At 42.3% G+C, this 27,855-nt stretch overlaps 1 protein-coding gene across 1 annotated transcript; it reads left to right on the top strand.

Moving 5' to 3' along the window:
- Nucleotides 1–3,117: 3,117 nt before the first annotated feature.
- GGH (gamma-glutamyl hydrolase) lies at nucleotides 3,118–22,841 on the top strand. The gene is made up of 9 exons (XM_063130766.1): nucleotides 3,118–3,301; nucleotides 7,806–7,920; nucleotides 10,468–10,518; nucleotides 13,557–13,641; nucleotides 14,985–15,123; nucleotides 15,628–15,734; nucleotides 15,822–15,912; nucleotides 16,980–17,117; nucleotides 18,861–22,841. Exons 1-9 carry the CDS (start codon nucleotides 3,181–3,183, stop codon nucleotides 18,980–18,982), a joined length of 969 nt encoding a protein of 322 aa, XP_062986836.1. The 5' UTR covers nucleotides 3,118–3,180; the 3' UTR covers nucleotides 18,983–22,841.
- Nucleotides 22,842–27,855: the final 5,014 nt, after the last annotated feature.

The raw sequence follows: 27,855 nt of genomic DNA, 5'->3' as shown, positions 1-27,855 counted from the left end.
ATGCTTACCAGTTGTTTAATGAATGATTCATCAATGGGAAATACATTTACTTTTAAGATCTTTATTTCACATTTTATATAGCAACTTTATGCTCCCATAGCTGAGAGTAAGTAACATGACATCAAGAGAACAGCAAAAAAGAAAACATGTAACTTAGAAGTGAAAAAGAAACTGCAATCATATATTGTATCCTGTCATCGTACAAGTGTGCCTTTAAAAAAAAAACTTCAGGTACAATTGTTATACTATAAAACTCTAATTTTAGTTTTATAATTTTGTACACTTTATTATTCTAAGGCAATTAAACATTTGAAATGAGCCAAGCTGTCCTGTCCTGAGTGTTTGTGTGTGTATTGTTTTAAATAACACTCTTAATATTGAAAGATTAAATATATTTCAAAACAGACTGCTTCTATCCATTGTTAAAAGTAGTTCATAATTAAGTAGTCAAACTTTGAAGCCAAACAATGTCTGTCAAGAACACCAATTGATTTATTAAGGAGAAAAACAATAAACATGCTTTCTACAAACAGTGCCTTTTAAGGATTCTCAAACTGACAGTACTTTTCATCATCTTCTAATAATGGCTTTTTACTGTGGTGGAAAAGACTATGCCAAACATACATGTTTACTGGGTTTTCCAAGGATCCTCTCATTGTGGCAAATTAGTATCTCGATAAAAGGGCACTTTGCACAACCACTATGGGTGTGTTTGAGCCACAGTGTGTGTTGGTGCATGCTGTGGCTTGTGTCATCCAAACCCAGGTGGCATGGCTAGCTTGGTGGGGAAACAATTCTCAAGTAACCCAGTAATAGCCTACGGGTTATTTGAGTGTTATTTCCCTCTTCAGCAAGTCATGCCACCCATGTTCAATGACGTGATAAGCCACAACACAGCTAACAAAACCATGGGCTCCTTCACATTTGGGGTTCTTTTATTTATTTATTTGGTGCACTTGTCATTCATTCATGGTATTTCCTTTGTGCAATGCACAATGTTGTTGTCCTGCAGCAACTGTCCCACACCTTTCCCATGTTTTCCCCATTATATTTCTGTATGTTAAATGTGTTATTATTTGCAGCCATGCAAAGGATCTGCCATCACCCACTTGGATATTGCTGACATCGTGGTACTACATACTTTGTGTCGGTGGGTGGTGGGCAGGGCAATTTTGACATCACCTAGTGTTGACAACTGGGTGGGAATGTCACCCTCCTGTGCCCTCCTTGATCTCCATCCCCTTTGCCATTTTGCTCCTGGGAGCAATACTAGGAACTTCAGAAGTGCGGTATACCGGCATTTCAGCAGTAAAGCATGGCAGAGACCGAACAACTACAATGTCGCAAGCCCTTTCCACTCAGTCCCCTCCTCTCCCAGTGTATACCCTAACAAAAAATGTGTTACTGCTTGCTTTTACAGGTCCAATATTGACAGGCGCATATGGGGGTGGGGGGTGGGGAGCAGACTTCTGAAGCTGCGAACGTACTGCGGATTGTATATAGATGTTGCCGAGGTAGGGATTAGAGGGAACGGAAGTGAAAAGGGGAGGCAAAGAAGCTGAAATGGAAAAGTTCATGATGAGAGAGGGGAGGCGCTACCCCAGAGGGGGTGAACAGTGGGTGTACAATGCTGCTGACATTCAATAACATCTCATTAGCCTCCCTCCACCACTGTAAATGGCAGGTAGCATTATGCAGTAAAAAAAAGAAAGAAAGAGGCTATGTAAAGAACCAATTTAAATCCAACAAAGAATCCAGAAGCAGAAGCCCCAATAAGTTATGTGATAAAAAGGCTGGTGTGATGAAGCCCAAGAATATAATACAAGATAATTACAACCCTGTACACTATTCTTGGAGTAAGCCCCGTTCAGTACACTTTTAAAAAGAGAGAACCATGATACAAGTTAGCAATAACAGCCCTAAGTATACAGCATCTTGGACTGGATGACCCATTGGCTCACTTTCAACTATGTTGAACAACAAAAGACCTTTGCACTCCTTCCACCACAGTTCTATCTCCTTCCTCCCCTCCCCTGTAAACTATTGCCACTAATTGCACAATTCTCCTGTTTCTTCCATGTAACTAGACTGTGTCAAAAGAATTCCCATTAATGTAGCATATACATATATATATATATATATATATATATATATATATCGAATTTGTAAACAACTGGAGAGGAACACAAATAGAACTCAATGGGAATTTCTGCAAAGTAAAAACACATTATGCACAGGAGCAGACTGGAAATGTGTTCTCTCCCTCTACTTTTGCACATACACACGTATAAAAGTTGGGCTTTTTGTTTGAGGTCTTTAGGGGTTTACAAGTGCTGAATTCTAGATTTCTTCTATTTCCTGTATACTGCAATTCAGACCATACTTTAAAAAAAAGAAAAGAAAAAAAGAACATTCACCCCAACAAAATAGGAAGTGGCTGTGAGAAGAGCGAGCCGATGTTTAACTTATTTTTGCGAATGTAAAATGTTATTCAAACTACTCTTTCAGCGGGCCTAGGCAGATCTAAACTTGACAAGGACCCCCTGGCTATGCCATTCATTTAAATGTGGGCTGCTTACGTTTACAAATCTTTTTGGAAGCACTAAGCAATGCACACTTTAGGCTTGTGGATACACAAGCAAGAATGGGATTAGGGAAACCAGGAACCACCCCAGTCTAAATGCGAATGAATTTTGACACAACTTCCTACGCCCCAAGTTTGCTTTTACATCACTTCATTACTGTCGGTATTTATGACGCAAACGCCACCAATCACTCCCGTCACCACTTAATCTGCCTCAAAGAAGAAGGTTTGGGAAAGGCGCCCTACATTTCCATGCGATTTTCTTCCTGCTTCGCCTGGGAAAAGTCCCCAAATAGCATCTTCTGCACGCCCTGTTACCCGGAGAAGCATCCCTAATTGTTCCTCTTTTTAGAAGAAAAACTGGCACGGTGTTGGCAATACAATGAAACGCCTCAAGGAAGGAGGAATCCAATCTGTTTCGAGGAGGAAAAACGCCCTTTCTGAGTCCAGCCGCCGAAGGACTACGTTTCCCAGGGTGCCCTTGGCGGCTGAGAGGCGTCGCGTGTGGGCGAGGTCGCGGCGGCTTAAGGGCAGCTGCGCGGCGCGGGCTGCCTTTGGCTGAAACGTTGGACTCGGCTGCCGAGCGGTAGGTGGGCATGGCGAGCCGCCCGGGACTCGGCTGCGCGCTGGGCGTTTGCTGCCTCCTCGGTCTCTTCTGCAACTCCGCGGTCGCGTTTGTGCTTCGGGCTCAAAGCATTAATGACAGACCGATTATCGGTGAGTCGCAGCGCTTAGCAGCCGCCGGCAAAATATGATCGAGGCGGATTCGTTGTGTGCTTTTAGAGCTAAAACAGAGAGAGGGTGATAGACAAGGGGGTGAAAAGAAAGATGGTGATGATTAATCTTCCTCTCTTCCTTTTCAGAAATGTTCCTTTCCTAACGGGTATTCCCAGGGTAGTAATGTTGCCCTCTGTACATCGCTCAATAATGTCTTTAATATGTGTGATTTTTAAACACTGTTCATACGACTGATCTTTATTTGTGCAGTTGCCGCGGCCAAGCTAAGCCAAAGCGATCCTTGCACCTCGGGGGCGCTTTGGCCCTTGGCTCCACACCGCACCTATGGTCTGAGATGGTTCCCTACACAACCACTGTGTCCTAAGTGGCTTTCTTATTAGTGTGGGTATTTGTTGCATTGAAAACAGCGCTTACTTCCAGGTAAACATAGGAAGACTTGTCAGGTACCTTCACACTCTTGATTCAAGAGCAGTGTCCACCTGTTGCTGGCAAGTAGGTGCTACTTGTTTTTATTTATTACATTTTTAAAATGCACCCCTTCCCATCTGTGGAGCAGTTAGCTTACTGGAACTCTTTCTTTCTTTCTTTCTTTCTTTCTTTCTTTCTTTCTTTTACCTTGTTCATCTCCTTTGCCTTGGGACATCCAGAGAAAACCCAGTGGCTTGTGCTTATTTATTTGTTGCATTTATATCCCACCTTTCCTCCAGAGAGCCCAAGGTGGTGTACATAATCCTCTCCATTTTATCCCCACAATAACCCTGTGAGGTAGGCTAGGCTGAGAGTCAATGACTGGCCCAAATTCCATGGTTGACAGGCCACTCTTATATGTGTCTGTACTTGGAAGTGAGTCCCACTGAATTAGGTGGGATTTACTCTGACGTAAATGAGCATAGGATTGCTGCCTTGGTCCTATTGACTGATCTATTTACTGATGTAGTAATGGTTGCAGTTATTCCTATTCTGGTATAGCATGTTAATGAAAATAGGTATGTCACCAGAAATCAGTGGTAAAAGAATTTCAATTTGCAATATGCAACACGTTCTTGCCTCCAGAATGCACTCACTGACTTTGGGAAGGCTGTTCTAGACAAGGCACCGAAAACTATGTGTCCTGTTCAGAGCACTTCCTCAGAGGCAATGCCTCTGGTCATGTGTGTATATGAAGATGAAGTCAGGTTCTAGATTCTTAGTCAGTGTGTTTGTTTCCCTCCCCTTAAATTTAACTAAACGTGTATTTGCTGTTATAGGTGAACTAAATGTTTTTTGTCAATGTGTGCTTGTCTGTGGATTAATATCTTTATAAAGTTGTCGCCCCACAGTTAATGTGTAATCAAAGAAAGGGGCTGGTGTAGACAATCAAAGCCCTCTAAGGTCTATATTCTGCCTCCATTAAGAAAAGCCTACTCCTACATGAGCTTCCTGACCCATCAAGATTTGCGGCATGTATCTCCACCCCACCTTCTGGGGAAGGCTTCATTAGTAGACGCTAGTAAACATTTCTTGCGGTTGCCCAATTTTATGAAATTTCTTGTCTGGGCAAATCCAGACACAAAGTGACACTGAGGGTTTTGAGTTAATCCCTGAATTGTAGGGCTGTTTCTCATTTTGTTTTACTGTTGGACTGTGTGTCTTTTAGGGCCCATTCAGAAGACACCTTAAACTATGGCTGTTAAGCCAGAAAGCCATGCCGTGTTCCGGAGACCCCTTAAACCACAGCTTTAGCCATGTTGAATAAGGCTTTTTGCTTTATTCATCATGGTTAAAGCCATGGATAAGGTATCCTCTGAACACTGCCTGGCTTTCTGGTTTAACCACCGTGGTTAAAGCCATGGTTTAAGGTGTCTTCTGAACGGGGCCATTGTAAGCTTTTATGTGTTGTTGGCTGCTTTGGATTTCCCTTACGCAAATTGGGATGTATAATTGTTTTACACTATGAATTGGATCCAGATTAAGTGATATTTAGGGTAGAGACACTGAACTCAATGGGACTTAAACTAGTCTTGACTAACGTCCCATTTCTTTCAATGGGTCTACTATATAAAATACAATTTCAAGACTTCTGTTACGTTCTAGCATCATACCAAGAAACGGAACCTGGGATTGGACTATTCAGAAAGGGGCTGGCACATTTCTCAGTGGCTTCCATTGGGTTCAGCGGGTCAAACCATACAGGGCTGACTTCTAGAACAGCCCTGTATGGTTGTGATGAAGTGGAATCCAACCCCTTGCCCCAAACACTGAGATCAATAGGGGCTTGGGGCAGGTTTAGTCCCAACTTCAGTGATGCTCCTGAGTGCACCCCTTTGTGCTCCTATGTGAAAATCAATCAAATGCTGCACTGTTAGTGGGGAAAAACTGCAAGCATCCCTTCTGACCCTGGATGGCTTGGCTGCTACTATTCATGCCCCATCAAGAGGTGAGATTACAATGTGTGTCTGTGCACACTGAGATCTGTTGCAACCCCTTTGGGATCCCTGCAATGTTCAGACAATTCTCATCATAAAGAAGGAATTTCTAAAGTAAACAAATGGGGCAGTATCCACTGTGCTGCCCACGCACAAACAGGTCCCACCACTAAAGCTAGCAGTTCCTAAAGCAAGCAAAAATGAGCTGAAACTCCTGTTTCTGGAACAGGGCAGGTCAACAGAGCTTGCAGAAGAATGCTCCACTGACCTGTGCAGTTCTGGGGAAAAAGTTTTTTCAATCATGTCCGGGGTTGCACCCGGAAGCGCTGGTTCCTGGTGCATCAGCAGTCAGTCCCATGGGTGCATTGGAACTAGTGGAGTCACAGTGGCAGTATTGGATACTGCCCATAAATTGCAACCAAAATGTATGCACTGAGAATTCAGAGTTTTGCTATTTTAAGTATGTTTTAATTATTTGTTTTATTTATCTGTATTATCTGATGGGGATGATGTCTACTGTCCATTTTGTGTATGTGGGCAAAACTGCCAGAAATGTAAAATGTTCCTGAATTTTAAGGTTGCTATTTTTGTTCACGCCGTCATCATTTTTATTCTGTTGTCGGCATGCTAGGGGAAGTTCTCTACCAAATTTCAACACTTGATTTCAGCTGGTGAGCTGGTATTTTGGAATGTTTTGACAGTCTGTCCAAAATGGTGGTGCAATATGTCAGGTGGTGGTGTTACATAGTTTATTGCAAACTGCTGTACAGTGTTCTGGTATGCATCTTGGGTGACAAATATTTGGAAATCGGGTTCTCCTCATAGATACATATTTGTGCTAGATTGTGATACAAAGAGTGTGATTATTGGACCCTGCCTTCTCTGAGGGTCCAGATGCATGGATCAGACTGTGAAAAATTAAAGTAATTAAAGGAAGCCGGTAACAGATACCTTGATGTTTTCAGACCTGGGAGTCACTTATTGCTTCGTTGTCCCAGGATCCTACTTGTAACCTAAGACCTTCTGCAACTATCAGTGCCTAAAGATACAATCCTATGCATGTTTAGATATTTAGAAAGTCCTATAACGCCCAGCATTCTGGGAATGCTGGGAGTTGTAGGACTTTTCTCTCTCTAAACATGCATAGGATTGCATCCTTAATATATTAATTCAGTGCCTAACTAAGACCTTCCACATCTAGGAGTGACTAAAGGCTCAATCCTATGCATGTTTAGACATTTTAAAAGTCCTATAACTCCCAGCCTTCCCTAGCCAGCCATACCTGTAAGGAAATCCTGGGAATTGTAAGACTTTTTAATGTCTACACATGCATTGGATTGCGTCATTATTTATTCAGTCCACAATCTCCATCTTGAAACCAGGTTTAAAATGCAGACCTTTTGTAGTCCTTTGATTTCTCCCCCATCCTCTGGTTTTTGTACCAGCTAGCCTGAAATGAGTTCTGGAGAACTTAAAAAGCTAGCACACTATTTTGTCACCATTTTGTTTGCTTCTATCAAAGGTATTGCCCTTCCATGTTTTGTTTTTCAACAAGTAGGGTTTAGTATAGTACCTTAGAGTACAGCATGCAAAATAGACTTTAACGTTGCTACGTAATAGCCTCAGTATTCACTGCCTTTGACAGTTAAGACCATTTCACATCTTACAGGTTTTTTCATGTGGAAAACACTTCTGTATAGCATGAAATCAATTTGTAGATCTGTAAATTTGCACATAATGTCCGTCCTACCTATACAGAGCAAGATAGATGTAAAATTGCTGCCCTGATCACCTTACCCTGTTTTCATGCTATTTTCAGAGGTGCTATTTTGGATAGGAAATTAGTAACATGCAGTGTGAGGAGGTAACTCTTGTAATGGATTGTTTTCATGATGATTGGCAAAACGCCATGTTCGTAGATCCAAACAATTATGGAAAAGTATGAAAGATATTAATTCCATTACTGTTTTGATATAATTATTACAGAACCAACTGGTATTATATCAATTGCATCTAAATGTTGTATTAATAGCACTATCAATGTATAATATATTCTTTATTTTTCTGGGTGTTTTTAGGGATATTGGCACAGGAAACCGACTTTAAGAGCTTCCAAAAATTCGGAAGTTCTTATATTGGTGCGTCATATGTGAAGTTTCTTGAATCTGCTGGAGCACGGGTAGTACCAGTAAGGTAAGCTCACATGAATGCTGGTCTCGTATTACATACCAGTCCACAAAAGCTTATGCCATAATAAAATTGTTAAGTCTTTAAGGTGCCGCAAGACACTGTGTTACTGCATACTATGTAATATAAAGTAGAAAAATGTGCAGTAGGGGTGTGCAGAGCAGGTCTGCTCCTCCCTGAAATTCGGGACAAAGCTCCGATGGGGTGATTCCCTGCCCTGATTTTCAGGGTGTCTCTGTTTCCCTGCACCATCGGATTACCCAGCAGAAAACGGCTCTGTTTTTGGAGAACCACTCTATTATCATCAATGGGAATTAACAAAAATACTTACATCTCCATAATTTTTAAAGATAAAGAAATGAAACTTGGCACCCTGGTAGCTCTTAAGTAGGGCGTTAGCCATGCCAAGTTGGATGCAGATCCCTTTATTCCTTGATTGTTAGCATTTTTTTTAAAAAAAAATTCCCCCCTCCAACCATTCTCCACCCCATACACACAAAGTTCAGATGCACTTCATCTTCTCTCAAGAGAGCTTGCAGAAGTTTCAGAAACTAGAAACCTCCTACAGAAATCAAAGTCCACTATCTCCATGTGTGGAACAAGAACACGCTCGCGCGCACACACACACACACACACACACACTTTACGCACAAAGGGGAGCATGGGGTTGTACTACAAGAAGGAAATAAAAGCCGACAGACACACACAGAGAAAAGAAAACACAGCAAAGGAAGCTGGCTCTGGCCGTGTTGGGAGAGGTTTTTCTTCTAGACCCACCCCTGCCCAAAATTAGGTGTACCTTTTGCTCTGCTGCTGGTGGTCCTTCCGAAGTGCAGGAGAAGTCAGTTGTGGGTGGTCTTGAGGTTCCACCCACACCTTCTCCTTCAAAATGCAAGTCTAGGATAAGTCTAGTGCCTACAAACCAGCGGTCAGTCTCAGGCTGGCAACAGTGTCAGTACTGTGGGCAAGGCTCCCCCCCCCCGTGCCCAGAGGTAGGCCATTGGCCCTGCAGGACCAGTGGGGCAAGGGCAGAGGGGGCTTTAAAATGCCCCCAGATAGGAAGGTGCTAGGGAAAGCTGATGGAACTTTCCCATTTCCGGGACGTTCAGTCAGCCTCAGCCACATTGTGAAAGAGAGGTGCTAATTTGCAATCCCTCCCCCTAAGCAACGTGATTGGAGGGGAGACAAGGAGGAGACTGTGGCTGTGGGTTAGCCACAGATGTCAGTCTCAAAACTACCCCTTCCTTACCCCTCAGCGTCTTCCTAATATGGAAGTATTAAGTTAGCCACCCATCAACATGAAACGAGCCCTCACATTGCCTTAAAAAACTTCCGATACCTACGCATCCATTCAGGGCTCCAACCAATCTTCTGATCACACTGTGGGTTTCCAACAGTTTTGAAACCTCCTCCTAACTGCACCATGATTTTGGAGGTCCATCAGAGGGACCCCTGGATTTTTGGTGCAGAGTGCACACCCCTTATATTCAGTGCTTCATATTTACCAATGGCTGAGATGGAAAAGGGTGTATGTTCAGGCCTTTTGAGAGCTGGAATTTCAATCTTTATGGTAGGAGATGGTTAATATCCTTCCAACATGGTTGCTACTTTTGTAGCCAGTGTGGTGTAGTGTTGGACTAGGAGTACGGAGACCCAGGTTCAAATTCCTACACCATGAAGTGCACAGGGTGATCCTGAGCTAGTCAGAATAGCTTAGCTTAACTTAACAGTGTTGTTGTGAGGATAAAATGGGAGTTGGGGAAGCATGTATGTTGCCATGAGTTAATTGGAGAAAACTGGGATATAAATTTGATTAATGATAATGCTTTGCTGTAAGTCAGCACTATTGGTTACCTAACACGAATTTAACACCGTGGAGCTGGTGTCTCTGATGTCATGGGGTGGTGAATCCACTCTGGGTTTCAGTCAGAGCCAGTCAGACCTCTAAAGGAGCTATCCAAGGTGTTGATCCTTATCCCCAAAATAGGCTCAGTACCTTGGATGAAACCATGACATCAGAGCCACCAGTCTCCACTGATTTAACATGTACCACAGGAAATTGATATAATTCAGCTTTCCCCAACCTAGTGCTCTCCATATGTTTGGGAATAAAACTCCCAAATTTCCTCCTAACTTTCCTGTTATTTTGTAAATTTAATTCCTGTCCCACCCAATAGCCGAAGCCCTCTGGTCGCTTCATAACAATTCACAGAAAATACAAACAACAACATTATAAAACATTATGTGATACAGCATTAGGATTAAAAAAATAGTCTAAAAATTAATCTAGAAAATTTAAAACAATTTCAAGAGCTAAAAGCAATTTAAATAAACAATTTCAATAACAGACCTGTTCAAGAGAGCTGGCATTTAGTGCTCCATCTTCATATGCCATTAAATGCCTGGTAGTTGACATTCAAAACATCTGGAAGACATCAGGCTGGGGAAGGCTGGTGTAGCCTTTCAGTTACTATGCTAAATGTTGTTCTGTTCTGATGTGGGGGAAGCTATGTATTTATGTGAGAACTTTTTTTAAAATTTTAATCATTTCAGATTAAATCGTTCAGATGAAGAGTATGATAAGATTTTCCATTCTGTTAATGGGTAAGTGCACGCAAACACCTGTTTGTAATTAAAGGTAATGTAGTGCAGTGGAAAAAGTGTTAAGATCTGAGATGACATCTGAGATGACAACTGAGACCCAAGTTCCAGTTCTGACTCAGCCCTGAATCTTACTGAATGAGCTAGGCAGCAATGTACTTAACGGCATTTCTAGAATGGTAGCTTTTCGTGTGATTTGCTGCATCAGATAATGTGTGTACATTTGCAGCCTGCACTTTATGTCGCAATCTGTCAGTTATTACTTCTGAAAAACGCTTTCCTTTGTGGGTTTTTGTTTGTGAGAACTAGTTCCAAGAATTGCAAACATTTCTATGACTAATCTGGGAAAAAAATGTTCCTGTTCCTGGCCGATTCCCATTTGTCCTCCATTATCTAAAACATACCAGGTCACTTCTGGCATGTTGTGAATTTCTTCTGTTAATTTTTCTTTGGGACGAGAGGGTTCCTTCTGACCTTCCATAAGCCAGGTTTTTTTTTTGTCAATCACATTTCCAGCTTCTCTTCCCCTCTCCACCCCAAATTGTATACTGTATTCAGGTTATTAGCATTTGCATGGATACGTGTGATGTCAGCTTGAAAAATTTCCAGTGTTTTATTTTTCTACAGAAAAAAATTCCTTTTCATAAGTTCATTAGCCACAATGAATGGATGTCCACTGCAAATATAATATAAAGCAAGCTTGGACATTTCAAAGTTGTAATTAACCCTTTTCAAGTGATTATCCCCAGTAAATATGTGAGTGAGGAAGGGAAGTGTTTCTCAGAAATAATAGCTGACAGATTGCGAAATAAGGTGCAGACTGCATTGAAATACATGTATGTCATTGAGATTTTTGAAGGTGTTCCAAACACCTCAGTGGAAGGGAATTTAACTCCTTTGAAATAGATGAGAGGTTATCAACATATCATGCACAGTTCTTTGAGTTGCTTATATTTAGTAGTGTTTTCAGTACCTTCATTTTTTTTTCACCTAAATTTAAACACTGTAAGGGAAGTACATAGTATTGTCTTTACATTTTTTACAAGTATTCCAATAAAATTGTCTACATAATATCACATTTAAATCACATTAAGTGTGCTCTATTTTCTCCCTCAAATATTCCAGTTCAGTTACTTGTGTTACGGAACAAGAAATTAACATGAGGTGCTCTAAATTCGATCACTCTAGGGCATCGGAACATTTTCAGATGCAAATTTCCCTAACTGTCAGTCCAGGCAGTATTGTATGGGAAAGACAGGACTTTCAATATCTGAATAGGGGCACACTAAAATGACAAACTTTATTGGTGCAAGCCCACCACTTGTATAATGCATCAGTCTCTTGCTAAAAGGAATGTGTAATGTACTTCTGGAAGACATTTATTATACTGAAGAGGACTCAGGAGGTGCGTATTTAACCTACATAGTACAACACATCCACAGTGATTTATTTGAAGTAAGCTAGCCACACTTGATAGCCATGCAATAGATGTCAAGAAACCCTGGGGAAGTACTTGTGAAAAATTGGGCTCATCTGGGAGTTAATTCATAGCAACGTAAGAGGCAAGTGTGTTCACATGGTGGCCATGCATCCCTTTGGTAGTAATAGGTATAACCAAAAATATACCCCCTAAAAGTGCTTACAGCTGTATTTCATCTTCCCATGAAAACTTCCCTCTCTTAACCAGACACACCTTGAGATAATTGTGGGGTTTGTGCTGGCAGCTGGAGAAACATTTCCCAGGGTTAAGGGGGAAGGATGCATAGCTGACTCTGATGACTCCAGTGAAAACAGACTTGGTAAGAGGGGCCCTGTCGTTTCCAGGACTGGCAGTACAGTTATGGGAAATGCAGGTGCAATGCAGTGTTAGAATAAGAAAACTTGGAAGCTCAGCCTTACAACTTTGACCACTGTTATTCTCCTCTTCTTCCTGCCACAGACCAGGATGACTGTCACCTGGATGCTTATTCACCACTTGAGAGGTGAATAAGCATCCAGGTGACCCAACAGCATATATTAGGGGCACACAACTGGGTTTCTTCCAGTTGTTTTTGGCAGTTCCCATAAATTCCAGACTACATGACACATTGTTGGGGATTATAGGGGCTATAGTCAAAAATTTCTGGAAGACAGATGTTGCCCACCCTTGCTTTGATATGTCACTTTCTTTTAAGTTTGTATTGTAGATCTTTCCATCATTACAGTCCAAGGATATCCATATGATGTTTTGACTGTGGGTCAAACAACACACCATGTTAATTACATATCATGCAGCTGAGCCCCTTCTCTGTTATTTACTCTAGAGTAAATGCATGTATTTATTTATTTAAGGATTTCTATGCCGCCACTCAGCCAAAAAAGGCTCTCACGGCGGCTTACAAAAGTATTTCTTGACAGTCCCTGCCCACAGGCTTACAATCTAAAAGACATGACACAAAAGGAAATGGGATTGGGAGGGAGGAGGAGGAGGAGGGGGGAAAGGAAAGCAAATTCAGGCACTATAATCTTAGTTGGAAAGTTCAGCAGTTACAGTTGGTAGCAGGAGGGAGGGGGCTCTCAGCTGGAGCTGGACCCAGGCACGGTGGAGAGGTGCCTGGCTGCTGCTTCCTCCCTCACTGGTGGCCTCTGCAGTGACAGTTGGTAAGTAATGTAGCCCTCGTCTGGATCAGGACCACTGCACTGCAGGGGGGGAGACTTGAATCTTCCCCCTCAGCCACTTTCTTCCTGAAATTCCTCCCACCCCTGCACGTACAGACATACACATGCACACGGGGGTGGGGGTTGAAAAAAGAAAAAAAATCCATTGGCATCAATGGGGGGTGGGTTTCAGGAAAGGCAGCAAAGAGAGAAAGATTTTTTAAAAAAACACCCCAGCACATTTTGGTCCTAATCTGGATCAGGGCTTAATCTAAAGTAAGTAATACAGAGAGAAGTCAGCTGCACGCTATCTAATTAACATAATTTGTCATTTGCCCCAATGTGGTTAATTCAGTTGGCGCTTCATTGCTGCAAATAAAGCTATTGTAATTTTGTTTTCTTAGGATTCTTTACCCTGGAGGTGGTGTTGACCTAGAGACTTCTGAATTTTCCAGGGTTGCAAAGATATTCTACAATAAAGCACTAGAGGTAAACATTTGGACATGCAATGACTCTGCATTGGGAAAATGACAATATTGAGGAACGAACAGTGTAGGTGGCTAATATTTGCAGAATTTCTAGCTGGCATACATAATGCAGCTATACATATGTGCCTAATCTTTATATGTCAATGTAAGTCTTCATTGCACCAACGCGACTGAATCAAAATAAATAGGGTTGATCTATTGCAATGATGGTATGTATATATAAATAAACACGTCAGTTGAAAGGGAGTCTAACAGGTATACTAAGACTTAAACCTTGGCTCCATTCAGAAGACACCTTAAACCATGCCTATAACCATGGTGATTAAGTCAGAAAGCCAGACTGTGTTCAGAAGACACCTTAAACCATGGCTTTAACCATGGTGGTTAAGCCAGAAGACCTTATTCACTGTGGTTAAAGCCATGGTTTAAGGTGTCTTCTGAACACAGCCTGGCTTACTGGCTTAACCACTTAAAGCCATGGTTTAAGGTGTCTTCTGAACAGGGCCAGTATGTTAAACTGAGGTTTTCTTCTTTTTCTAAAAATAATTAAATAGCTTGCATGCGTTTACACTCATTGGCCAGAAAAACTACAAGCAGAAGCAGGCTTGGTTCTTACCAAGCAATGAGGTAGAGTACTGCCTGAACTTTTCCCATTTATCTCTCCATTAATAAAAGGACTGGACATTAACTCTTTTAAAAACTGCTGAAAATTCAATGACAGGGCCTTGATGTCCCTGTCGGGCCAGGCCCTCCCATTTCCTCTCCCACCCCAGCTGTTTGCACATTTAACCATGATGAGTGAACAAGCCAGCATACTAGTTCACAAGGCTCAATCGCTCCCCTATAGCTCCTTCTGCCAGCAGGAGCATCTAAACAACATGGTTAGTGTTACATCTGAACCCAGAACTCTGGCTTATCTCATCGCTGACAAGCCAGAGTTGCTTGTTCTGCGGTTGCAACTCCGGCTTGCCAGGGGAGAGACAAGCCAAAGCTCTAGGTTAGGACATAATACTAACTAAGCTAGAGACCGAGTGGCACTGGCTTGTTTAGCTGCTCCCACTGGTAGCGGGAGCCAAATGGGAGTGATTAAGCCATGTGAACTAGCTGTCTTGTCTAGACTTCTAGGAAGATATAGTAGGAAGTATAAACGTCTAAGTCATCCGTCCCCATTCTTCCAGATGTATTGGCATACAACTCCCATCAGCCCTGACTACTGGCCATGCTGGCTGGGCCTGATGGGAGCTGAAGTCCAAAACATGTGGAGCGACTCCAGATTGGGGACAGCTGGCCTAAGATATGTATATATTGATCCATGTGCCACTTTTCCCCCTTGTTCTTTTCAAGGCGAATGACAGAGGGGACTATTTTCCCATCTGGGGCACATGCCTGGGACATCAGCTGCTCAGCTACCTCACGAGTGGGGAGGACCTGCTCACTTGGACGAATACGGATGGCTTTGCATTTCCACTGAACTTTTCTCAAGGTGAACACTCACAATTTCAGTTCATAAAATATGTCTGAGTTGGGCGGAGGGGAGAATTTGAAGCTGAAGTGTTGATGCATTCTACGAGGCAGAGTGAAATAATGCCTTGGGGGATAAGAACGTAAGAACATAAGAAGAGCCATGCTGGGTCAGACCAAGGGTCCATCTAGTCCAGCACTTGGTTCACACAGTGGCCAACCAGCCATCAGCCAGGAATGAACAAGCAGGACATGGTGCAACGGCAACCACCCACCCATGTTCCCCAGCAAGTGGTGCACACAGGCTTATTGCCTTGAATACTGTAGATAGTATTTCCCCTTTGCCTAGCAAGCACTAAGGACATTGCACTAGCATTGGTTTACAGTAGGGCTGTGACAGCATTGTATACTGCCCTAGCTGTGCTTGAGCTCTTGCCGACAAGGCAGACTACAAAGCTAAACAAACAAATGGGCACCCTGCAGATGGTAATACTGATGTCTCTTGCCTTTTTTCCCCCCGTATAAGGTGCCCAAGACCGCAGGATGTTCAAAGATTTTCCTGACAATTTGTTGCAAGCAATGGCTTCTGAGCCTCTGACTTCAAACTTTCATTTCTGGAGCCTTTCTGTGCAGGTAACTGTGTGTTTTGAACAGAATGATGTGGCGTTAAAAATGCCCTTTTCTTAATAAATAAATATTTTAACAAATCTTCTCTTTCAGAATTTCACAAATAACGAGAAACTGCGCATGTTCTATAAGATCTTGACAACTAATGTTCATAACAATGTGGACTTCATATCCACCATGGAAGGTAATGGTCTGTTTAACCTCTAAATTCTAGCCGGAGCTAGACATTGTAACCAATGTGTGATCACTGCTGTGAGTCGCTGGCCTATGGGTGAAATTCAATTTGCTAACTCTTTACAAATTGGTTGCAACACATAGTTTATTTATTTATTACCCTTCTATACCACCCCCATAGCAAGGGCTCTCTGGGCCGTTCTGGTCTCTATAGAGTTCGATCAGCCTTTCCCAGCCTGGTGCCCCCCAGATGTTTTGCATTACAACTCCCGGCATTCCTGACCATGGCTGGGGCTGATGGGAGTTGAGGTTGAAAGTATCTGGGGGGCACCAGGATGAGGGAGGATGAGTTTCCTCCTGTGCTTGTAGGAGATCTCAGCCACTCTGGTCACACTCTGATGTCACCCTTTGTTGATTCTGCTCCAAGGAGCTCACAGGTTTTAGGACAGTGGGATATAGTCACAGGCACATTAGAGTACAACATTTACTTGCCTCCAAGTTGATAAGTAGAACAATTTTCCTCTTGCAGAGACAATCTTTAAACATAGTGGTTGGCGTAGTGTAAGAACAATGACCTAAAATTGGGAAATCCCTGACCTGAATATTGCCTCCAGGCACATATAAGAAACACAGGGACCTGGCAGTGCTGGAAGGGATATCTTCTTCCATCATCAGCTCCCTGCATTGGATCGCTATGTTGGGTTGTAGAGGGGGCAGAGCCAAAGAGGGGACAGGGTTGGCAGGGGGAGTCCAGTGGGATGCATTTGGCCCGTGGTTTGAACAAAAGGGCTATACAGGGGTGGGCAACATGAGGCCCTCCAGATGTTTTGGCCTACAACTCCCATGATCCCTCACTATTGGCAATGATCACTAGGGCTGATTGGAGTTGTAGGCCAAAACATTTGTAGGACCATAAGTTGTCTACCCCTGATATACATGCTTATTAATAAAAAGGTAATGACTTTATGAGAAATTGCTCTGTAAAAGATTTAGGTAAAAATTATACAATTGTGTATTCATATTTTTAAGAGAAGGCCCTTCTTTGCATGAATGAATAAAAACTCCTTTATTTCCTAGCCTACAGATACCCTATTTATGGTGTCCAGTGGCATCCAGAGAAAAATCCATATGAATGGAAGAACTCACCAGGCATACCTCATTCCCAGCCAGCTATAGAAGTAACATATTTCACAGCTGACTTCTTTGTCAATGAAGGTATGGAATCTTTGCAAGAAAAATAGTAAAACATCTGTGGATGGATGTAGTGATGTTCTACTTGGAAAGGGAAGGAGAAATTCTCGCTTGCAGAGTGACCAATTTTCTAAGGGCAAAAATGTGAAAATATAAATAGAATAGTTCATGACAACAAACCCACATTTTCTCATTAAAGAAAAAAAAATGAGGGAAGAGTGCCATTATCCACAAATTCTAGAGGGCAACATTTTTTAAAATTTTCTAATCAAACCCTTGAGACCTACTCAAAGGAATTGTAGAAATTTTTTTTTGATATCAATAGTCTGGATAGTTGGTTATTGGAAATTACAATACTGAAACTGCTTATGCCACTTCAACACCATTGATGACAAGAAGACTACTCTAGAGCAGCCTTTCCCAACCTGAGGTTGTCCAGACGTTTTAGTCTACAACTCTCAGCATTTCTGGCCATTGGCCATGCTGGCTGGGGCTGATGGGTGGTGTAGTCCAAAATATCTGGAGGGCACGAGGTTGGGGAAGTCTGCTCTAGAGTAACTTCTGGCCTGTGGCTGTGCATTTTGACATTGTAACAAGACTACTAGACTCATTTTATCAATGCTAATTTCAGTAGAATATACTTCCTATGTGTTCTTGTACAACCGAACGTTGAACCCAGTGGTGTCCTTCCACCAGCGGACAGGACACTGCTTACAGATTGATTTACCCCCCTCGATCTGCCCATCTATCCCTCAGAGCAAATTTGAGGGGAAAGAAGGGTCAGGGAAACTGCTCTTCTACAAGTGGAAATCTGCTTGTGTAATGTTGGCTTTAGCCCAGAATGTTCTTTTTAAATTTGCTGATCTGGAGAAGCATGGTGGGATTTTTTCCCCTCTAATACGAAACTGAAAACTGTGTTTGCGTGGTGGGGGGCCCATTCCCTATATTGTAGCTGTGAAGTTTCCCTTTTCACAGAGAAGACTGTGAAGTCTTAATGTGGTCTGGACTGCAGATTTTAAGATTATGATCTTTAAAATGCATTTGACAAAAAAAATTAGACAGAGGCGAAATGAGGCCTATGTGAGGAGGGGGAAACGGAGAGATAGAACATTTTCAGGGGGCAAAAGTGCCAATTGTGGGTTCTCTCCCCGCCTCTGTGTGTGACGGTTGTGTGTCTGTGATTTGCATGATTACCTGCGATGCCGTGGGGGTGGCCATGTCTTCCGAACCTGGCGTGCAGCGCAGTGGGGGATGGCTTCTCACCCACCTCACAGCCGCTACTGCAAGTCATGGGTAAGAAGCCACCCCTGCTGCACCCATGCACTGGGCTCAGACAACAGTGCCAGTGTTGTGTAGTGGCAAGAGTGTTGGGCTGGGAGTCAGGAGATCCTGGTTCTAGTCCCCACTTGGCCATGGAAGCCCCCTGGGTGACTTTGGGCCAGTCACAGACTCTCAGCCAAACCCACCTCACAGGGTTGTTGTTGTGAGGATAAAGTGGAGAGGAGGAGGATTATGTACACCATCTTGGGTTCCTTGCAGGAAAAAGGCAGTATATAAATGCAATAACAAACAAACAAATAAATAAATAACCCACAACCTGCATTGCATCTTGGGTAATTATGCAGATTGTGGTGCAACAGGCATGTGTCAGGAAGGGGAAAGAACCCACAATGGGTTCTTTCACCTCTGTGATCATCTGAACCCAGAGAGAGAGAGACGGTCTTACAGGTGATAACAACTAATCCTTACTTCTCTAATATTTTGCAGCCCGGAAAAGCAATCATCATTTTCCCAGCAAAAAGGATGAGACGAGTGCACTGATTTATAATTTTACCCCTCTTTTCACTGGGACATTTTCTTCCTTTGATCAAGCTTATTTTTTTGATTAAATTTTCAACAGAAGCAGTCCTTGAAAGTATTAAACTGCAGCATGTTTCAGAATCAAACTAATGCAAAGCATTGTGAAGAGTAAGAAGTCAGGTTGCTTCTAGCTCCTTCTAAATTCTATTTCCCCCCATTCTCTCAATACCCAATTGCACTGTTTTGTTTGTTTTGCAATGGCACACTCTACTATAGAGAACTTCTGGAAAGCCTCATTTGTTAAATTTATATCCCACTTTTTAATTACAAATAGCACTCAAGGCAACTAACAATATTAAAAATATAAGATATCAAATTATAATTGAAACATAAAAGCAAATCAGTTAAAATACATCAGTAAAAATGAAGTAGAGAGCACCCATTTTACCAGACAGTTTAAAACTCCAGGCCTGTCTGAATAAAAATGTGTTTACCTGCCAGCAGAAGGACAACAATTATGGAACTAGCCTGGGGGCAGCCACCGAGAAGGTCCTCCCTTGCACTCTCACCATACGTGCTTCTGCTGGAGGCAGGGCAGAGATCCTCAGGAGACTTAAAATTGCGGTAGGCTCATATGTGAGAATTTGATCTTTCAAAATTGGAGTGAATGGCTTCTGTGTAAGGTGGGAACCTGTGGTCCTCCAGATTACTGGACTACAACCCTGATGAGCTCAGATGATTGGCCAAGCTGACTGGAGCTGATGCGAGTTGCAGTCCAGCAGCATCTAGGGGGCCACAAATTCCCCACTCATAGTGTAAAAGCACTGAAGCTTGTGCAGGAGGATTTCAATGTGGCCCAAATCACTCTTCAGCTCAAGGACAGAAGCCATGACTCCTACAGTAGGTAAGAATGGAATTGGATGAGTGGTAACCTCTGCAAACTACACAGGACTGGTTTACCATCCAATGGTACTGTATACTTGGCGAGGTAGCACACGTGTCCCCACCATTGGGTACAACATGACATAATGCAGGGTAGGTAGATCTGTCATTGGAAATCCAGTTCTTTTGGGGATCGACAGAGTTCTGCGGCATGTACAGCACACTTTGTGTCTACAAGCCAAGCTGCGGGCTCAACCCTGAATTCAGGGCACTTTTTGCCCATTTTTAACACTGCAATTTGCACAAATTTCTGAGTAATTTTCACAAATTATAGTCAAATTTGTGCAAATTAAGCAGATTTTGATGTAGTGTGCACAGATTTGGCTGTAATGTTGGCAAATTGCTCAGAACTTTGCACAAATTGCAGAACCTTCCCTCAAAATAAACGTGCAAAATTCCCAGGTAACTGACAAACTGGCCCAGGTCACTGCCGATCCAGTTCTGTGCCATAATAGGAACCAAAACGAGGTCAGGGCAGGGGGGCGGGGTTCAGGGTCTAGGCAGGCTCCACAAACTCCCCTTCCCCCGCCAAATGGATTTCTCTGACATCCCTAATTCAGGGCACACTTTCCTTCCTCAGATGGAAGCGTTGCAGGTACCTGTGGTGCTGCAAGTAAGTTCAGGTCCACGTCCTCCCTACATGTGCAGTATTGCTGGCAGGTAAATGCATTCACTGGCCACAGTTTTGGTTTGCAGATTGTGACTAATTGTACAGCTAGCACACCTTTGGGTCACACGACAGAATCTGCAGCCTCCTTTTACGGTGCCTGGGTGGATTTTAAAACTATTTGATGAGGCCGACCTTTATGTGAATAGCAGCAAATGAATTTTTGTCTCTAATCAGACATGATTTTGGTATAATTGTTTTCTGTTGAATAAAAGGGGGAAAATGCAGTATTGTTATCGCCTTGATGTAAAGATTCTCAGGTAATCAACCTTTGGATGAAGGACAGGACTTCTCTTTGAAAGCAGAAAAAAGGAGACAGTTTTGCACTCACTTTGTCACCTTCTAGGTTCCTTCTTGTCTTGTCTCCACCTCCCAATCCACACAGACTAATCTGTCTTTGTGTGCTTTCTATTGCATTGGAGCAGCCCCCATCACCCACCCCAATTATTAAGATGCTCCCTATTCCTCCATTAATTTCCTGTTTGAGATCCACTTCTTTTACAAAGCTTTCCCAGAATAGTGTTAATTTTATAAATTGTTTTATTTAGAAAACTCACCATAAGCTTGCATCCAGTCTACATCACACAGCTTCACCACTGCTTCAGGGCTAAGTGGCGTTTGGCTAATCATTAAACCTTGTTAGTTTCTCCTCTCCCCCCCCCCTCATCCCACCCCACTACTTCCTCTCCTTTGCTTTCACCTGACCCTTTCCCTCCTACTCCAAATCAGTACCTGTGCTGAGCTTCCAACAGCAGTGTGACTGGATCTGTCACTTCAGTACAATGCAGTGGGGCTATTGGTGCTAAGTATGCCAACAAAGTTGGCAGTGCAATACTATAATGGCTACTCAAAATTAAGTCCCAATGAGTTCATTAACCATGCAAACAATAGTTGATGGATCAGTTAGACTAATCAATTAAAAACCATGTGATCATATGAAAGCACCCCCTCCTCAATGAAATGGATTGATTCTCCTTTTTAAAGGTGTTTTTTTTAAAATAATAATACTTCAAGTATAGAAACTGTGGGTGGTGGGTACCAGCTTAGAAGTGGATGTCTCCCTTCTCTCTCACACATGGAGGAATACACTGAAAGTTCTGCCTGCAGCCATCCTCTAAAAATGGGGTGGTCTTCATAGCTCTTAGTTTTTTTCATATAGAAAGATATGCAGATGTCATTGATTAAGGATGCAAACCTATATATGTTTAGACAGAAAAAGTCCTACAACTCCCAGCATGCCCCAGCCAGTTCAGCTCTAAATTTATGATTAATTGAACCGAAATTTCACTTATTTGGTTGACTGCTCTGGTGCTAAATACATTTAGTAGCTGTAAGTTTATTTACTTATTTTATTTAAAACATTTATATCCTGCCCTATATCATTAAGATCTCATAGTGGCATACGGATAAAAACATACAGTAGAAAACAATAAATATGCACAGTTAAAAACAAATTAAACCATGATCCAAGTTAAAACAATATATAATTTAAAAGCAGTTAAAACAAGGTGCCAGTGAGTTTTAACACCATGTTTTTACTTGGCGTCAAAATAAAATCAATGTTGGTGCCAATCAGGCCTCCAAGGGGAGGGCATTCCAGATCGGGGTGCCACAACAGAGAAAGCCCTCTCCCTTGTCCCAACATAGCGTATGTGTTGCATTGGTGGGATGTGGAGAAGGGCTTCTCCAACAGATCTAAGGTCTCGGGCAGGCATATACTGTATAAGGAGAGGCGCGCTCTCAAGTATCGAGGTCCCAAGCCGTTTAGGGCTTTAAACGTCATTACCAACACTTTGAATTCTGACCGGAAGCGTATAGGCAGCCAGTGCAGTTCGTTTAAGACCGGTATTATGTGGTCTCTGTAAGATGTACCCGCCAGCAGTCTAGCTGTTGCATTTTGCACTAGCTGCAACTTCCGCATTATCTTCAAGGGCAGCCCCACATAGCATGCATTGCAGTAGTCTAATCAGGAAGTTACCAGTGCATGTACTACTGTGGCTAGGTTGTCCCTGTCCAGGAAAGGCCGTAGCTGCGATTTTGCGATTTATTTATTTAAAAAATCTATACATTGAATTGAAAATGTATGTCTCAAACGCACAATTTTACTGGATGTGCAAAAGCCGGCATTCTCTGTTTTGAACCCACCCACCCTGTTTTCCCACTACTTCCTCTGTCTTTCTTACCATTTTTTTTTTTTTTTTTGCCCTTGATCTGTAACCTGTTAGTTTAATTTCGTGCAACCGTTCCATCTCCATTTTGTGTAATAACTATATATTTGAATTCAGTCTTCCCTGTTTAAACTCTTCTTGGTGTGTAATAAAGGAAAATGTTCAACAGTGTTTGCTTTTAGTAATACAACTTGCACATCCAGTTCTCATCCCCTTAGCATATCTGCACGTACATAATTTCAGTATGAAGGAAGGGTGGGAGATATGGCTGGCTTCCTCCAAAACTTCCAAAGGATGCTATTCATATTTCTGGGGTGAGGGCCTCTTGTTTTTGTTTTTAAAAATATTTGTATTAATTAAAGGGCAAATCGTCATATCAGTTCATTTAACTCCGTTTGTATCCATGTGTTGTTAGGTTTCTGGTGCTATAATTGTAGAGTTGGAGGAGGTTTTGGACTACAAGAAGTTTTTCAGAAGTGGATTTTCTATTTGAAAGGAACACTCCTTTGGTCTCTAGACAGGCAACCCAAGAGCTTAGGATTGTTCAGCATCTCCCTTCTAAGATTGGAGACAGTGCTCTGACCTTGGAAGGGGCAGTCGGAGATCCAACCCTCTCCCCCACCCCTTTGGAGCCATTGCAGAAAGAACCATGATGGCTGCTTTCTGAAGTCAGAAAAGTGACAGAGGAAGAGGAAAGGGGCATTTCAGTGGATGGGGAAGGGAGGAGACCGGAGAGGCCAGGATATGAGTTAGGCTTAACCTCCTTCTCTACCCTTTTTTCCTCCCTCTCCAAAATGCCCTTGCTAAGCAAGCTAAACAGCCTGTCTAGTGAAACCTGCAGGACAGCAGGACAGAGAGGTGAAGTTCGCCTCCACAGCTCCTCTCACACGGGATAATCAGACACCTCCCAAGTGCACAATCGATAGAATTGTGCCCTAACAAAATTAAGGGTAGAATCCTATGCATGTTTAGACAGAAAAATCCCTGTAACTCCTGGGGAATGCTGGAAATTGTAGGACAGTATTATTTATTACATTTATATACCGCCCCATAGCTGAAGCTCTCTGGGCGGTTTACTATCTAAATATGCATAGGATTGTGCCCTTATAAATTATTACAATTGCATAAGAAGCTCACGGGAAAGATTTTTGGTTTTGCTTGTCTGCGGATTCAGTATCTGCATTTCTCAATTAGGCAGATAGGGCAAGTTTCAGATCTGAAATACTCCTGCACTGTATGTGTTTTGGTTCACATGGCTGACTAGGGTTGCTATGGCCATGCCAATTGGGGATGGTGGGAGTTGCAGCTCAACCTATCTGGAAGGAGCAGGTTGGGGAAAGGTTGGTGTACACCTGGGCCAGTTTATGTATAAGCAAAAGGAATGGCCTTTGGCAGGGACTACATATACTGCCAGTTGTGTTTTAGTGATTTTCTCCCCTCCTGCCCTGGGACTGCTTCAATGCGTGCATGCAGCAACCTCCGTTGCTTCCTGAGCAGTGGATGTAACAACAGTATTTTATTGTACTGATACATGCTTGGCACTAGGTGGCCTACCTGAACCGTCTTATTAAATGTGCACTTCGATATGCAACCAAAGATGACTTCTGGAAAAATCCCTACAGCCTATTACTGAAATTTTCATTCTTCTGGTGAGCAAATTTTCTTCATGCTGAAATAATTCAGTGGAAGAGAGAAACATCCACATATTTATTTATTTATTTATTTAAAGCCGAGTGGAAAGCATTACGTAGCCACACGTGTACAACTATTAATGTGGCTACAAAATAACCAAAGCTAAAGTTTTTCAATGTGAGGCACACAGCCAAATCATTTGCCAGTTTACTCAGGAAGTAAGCCCTACTAGGTTCACTGGGACTTACTCTCAAGTAAATGTGCATGAACTTTGCACACTTAAATCGCTCCCCTTGAAGCAACTAGGATTTCAAGAGTTTTCAATTTGGCTGGATCTTGCTCATAATTTGTAAACACACACACACACCAAGAGCTCTGCATATAATTAGTAATTCATTACAAGCAACATTTTAACAAATGACACAGTGCAGTCCTGTATGTAGTGTGGAAGATGAGATGGGCATGTTTAGCCTGGAGAAGATAAGATTGAGGGGATACATGATAGCACTCTTCAAATACTTGAAAGGTTGTCACAAAGAGGAAGGCCCTCTTCTCGATCCTCCCAAAGTGCAGGACAGGGAATAATGGGCTCAAGTTACAGGAAGCCAGATTCCTGACTGTTAGAGCAGTATGACAGTGGAACCAATTACCTAGGGAGGTCGTGGGCTCTCCCACACTAGAGACAGCTGGACAACCATCTGTCAGGTATGCTTTAAGGTGGATTCTTGCACTTATAGGCCCCTTCCACCTCTACTATTCTATGATTCTATGAGACACAGTTCCCAGGTCTGCCTCAAAGCCTGTCCAAATGTTGCAATGTACCATGTACATTATATACAAGTACCGCACTTTGAAGGATGTAGTTTGAGGACAGTGACCTTCAATATCTTAAATAATTATCATTATTCCATTGTATGTGTAACACTAATCCTGTTTAACCAGTTGGGTATCTCCCTGACGTGAACTCTATATGAGGAAATTAGACTGGGGTTTCCCAAGAGTACGTGATAAGTAAGTTTCAGGCCAAAGGCTGGTAAGTTGTGGCCTTAATAACATTGAAAGGAAGAACAAGAAATTGAGAACTTCCAGTTTGCCTAAATCTAAATTTGTTGAAGGACTGAGCTGCAATCCTGTAAATATCTGGATAGTAAGTTTATGAGAGAGGGAGGAATATTTTTTGTTCCAATTACTTCTAGTTCCCTGTTTGTAATAAGGGATTTTTATTTTTATTTTTAAAAAGGCTGCCTTTGGCACCCTTATAGTTTATAATTTACTTATTAAAGCTTCCCTGAATATCATGAGTCTATTTCTTGGTGACTATAATATCTGGTACACAACTGAAAACAACTTAAATTGATGATTAATTATATGAACAGTAATTAAGAAGAAACACAATCATACTGTTTAACTACTAACACCTTTCTGGGTAGTTGTTCCTCCTGTTTTTACTATGGCCTTGATTGGTAAATTATAATCTAGATGCTAAGTCTTCCTAACTAAGGAAGGAAAATTAAAGCCGCTTATTGAGGCAATTTTAAATTGGATTGCACTGCTAAAGAAAGTGAAGCAATTAAAATTTGGGACGTCTCTTCTGCCTAATTAAACATCTGACAAGAATGCCTAGTGACACTCTTCTACATTTTATTTGTTGTTTTAAACGAACACCTCCTTAAATGTACATAAGCCATCTGTTTGTTGATGGTGACTTAGTATTTCTTGCAGTATTATGAATCTGCAAAGCATTCTCACTTTCACATACCTGAGCATGGAAATTTGCTCTATTTTTATTACAACATTTATATACCACTCCACACCTAAACAGATTCCGGAACAGTGAGCAATGAAAGTCAAAAAGATAAACCACCATATTAAATGCTTTTGTTTTTTTAAAAAAACAGCATCAATAAAAACCGAGCCCAGTCAATCAAGGAAGGCTTCTTGAAATAAAGATGTTTTCAGGAGGTGCTGAAAACAGGACAATGTTTGTGTCTGCTTGACATCCAGAGGTAGGGAGTGACAGAAAAGAGGCCATCTCACTATCGTCTCTTCTCCGTGTGGATTCCAATTGGGCCATAGGTCCATGCAGTCCAGGAGACACCGTAGCTGGAGAATAAGTTGAAGCTGGTAAAATGCAGTCTGAGTTACCATGGCCACAGTGACAGTGATGGATCTAGGAATAACCCCCCCAAAACTACAAACCTGATCTTTCAAGGGGAGTGCCACCCTGTCCAGAGCAGGTGAGGAGCCCATCTCCTGGGCTCGGGAACCACTTGCCAACAGAGCTTCCCTCTTGCTAAGATTTAACTTCAGTTTATTGGCCCTCATCCACATCATCACTGCGTATAGGCAGGTCCTCAGACTGAAAGAGCTTCTGCCACCCTGCTCTGTGATAAATATTTCTTATATTTATGGCTCACACCTAAAAGTCTTTGGCATTTAGTCAAAAGTGAAGTGGCTCTCAAGCAGCACAGGGTGCAAATTGTTTGTGTGGCAGAACAGAAACAACTTACGGCTACAGGCAAACAAATGCTGTAAGTGGCATTGTAACTTGGGCTGTTTCTACACCAGCCTTTTCCCCCAAAGATATGCTAGGTATGATGGAAGGAGTAAACATGTTACACAGCATAAAATTAAGCAGGACGTGCGTGCAATGGTGTCATCAAAATGTATCCATGCCCCTTGCTGTAGTTGCTTATCTTGTTTCTGGAGGCTACTTTTTGTTTTTCCCAGATCCAGCTTGAATCAACAGGAAAGCTGCAAAACCAGTTTGACAAGAGGCCGTGTAAAGACACAAATATGAACATATCTATCCAATGACAATGAGCTTCTCTAAACAAGTGATAAAACCCCACTCCTTTACTGGGCTTTGTTTGGTGGAGCCATTCTGGAATTACACTGGGCACAATAAATATGCCTCCCCTTTTCCTCGCCCCACCTTTTTTGGGTGGTTCATGTGGAGGGGAAGTTCTATATGTTCCATTTAAAAAGCCAGCAGATGGTGCAGCAACATTACAGAATATTCCGTTATCCAAGAAATACATAAGCTCCTTGATAGCAGTGTATTTTGTTAATCCATTTCCAGGGAATTAAATCTCAGCAGAATGAACCTCAAAAACAGTGGGAGAGGCACCGGAGGATGACAACATCATGAAAAGGACCCAGAAACCTTCATGAGTAATCAGTCTTGATTATACTACATGTGCGCCATGTAAAGGAGCCCCAAAACACTGCGAGGCTACGAGGGATGGGTCAAGGTTTATGCTGGATCAACTGTACCATCCCATGACAGCTCCACTAACCCTCTGAAAATGCTACACAGAGAGTTAGGATAGCCTGCTGAATGGGGTGAGCAGTGGTTTGTGTGTGTGTATGGATAGGATCTCTAAAATCCACTGGAGGGACTTTCTGCAAACAGAGTCCTTCCTTGTGTGGATGGCAAACTCTAGAACTAGCGCTGAAGTACGTGCAGATGCAGACTTCCATGCAAATGTTTCCTGAGCTGGATGGGGAGCTGTGTGGTATATATGGCCTCTCTCTGACTCAATGGTTGGGA

Source organism: Elgaria multicarinata, chromosome 7 (genome assembly GCF_023053635.1).
Source record: "Elgaria multicarinata webbii isolate HBS135686 ecotype San Diego chromosome 7, rElgMul1.1.pri, whole genome shotgun sequence".
In the NCBI taxonomy this organism is placed as follows: Eukaryota; Metazoa; Chordata; class Lepidosauria; order Squamata; family Anguidae; genus Elgaria; species Elgaria multicarinata.
The sequence above is the reverse complement of the archived record's forward strand: the minus strand, read 5'-3'. Positions and strand labels throughout refer to the sequence as shown.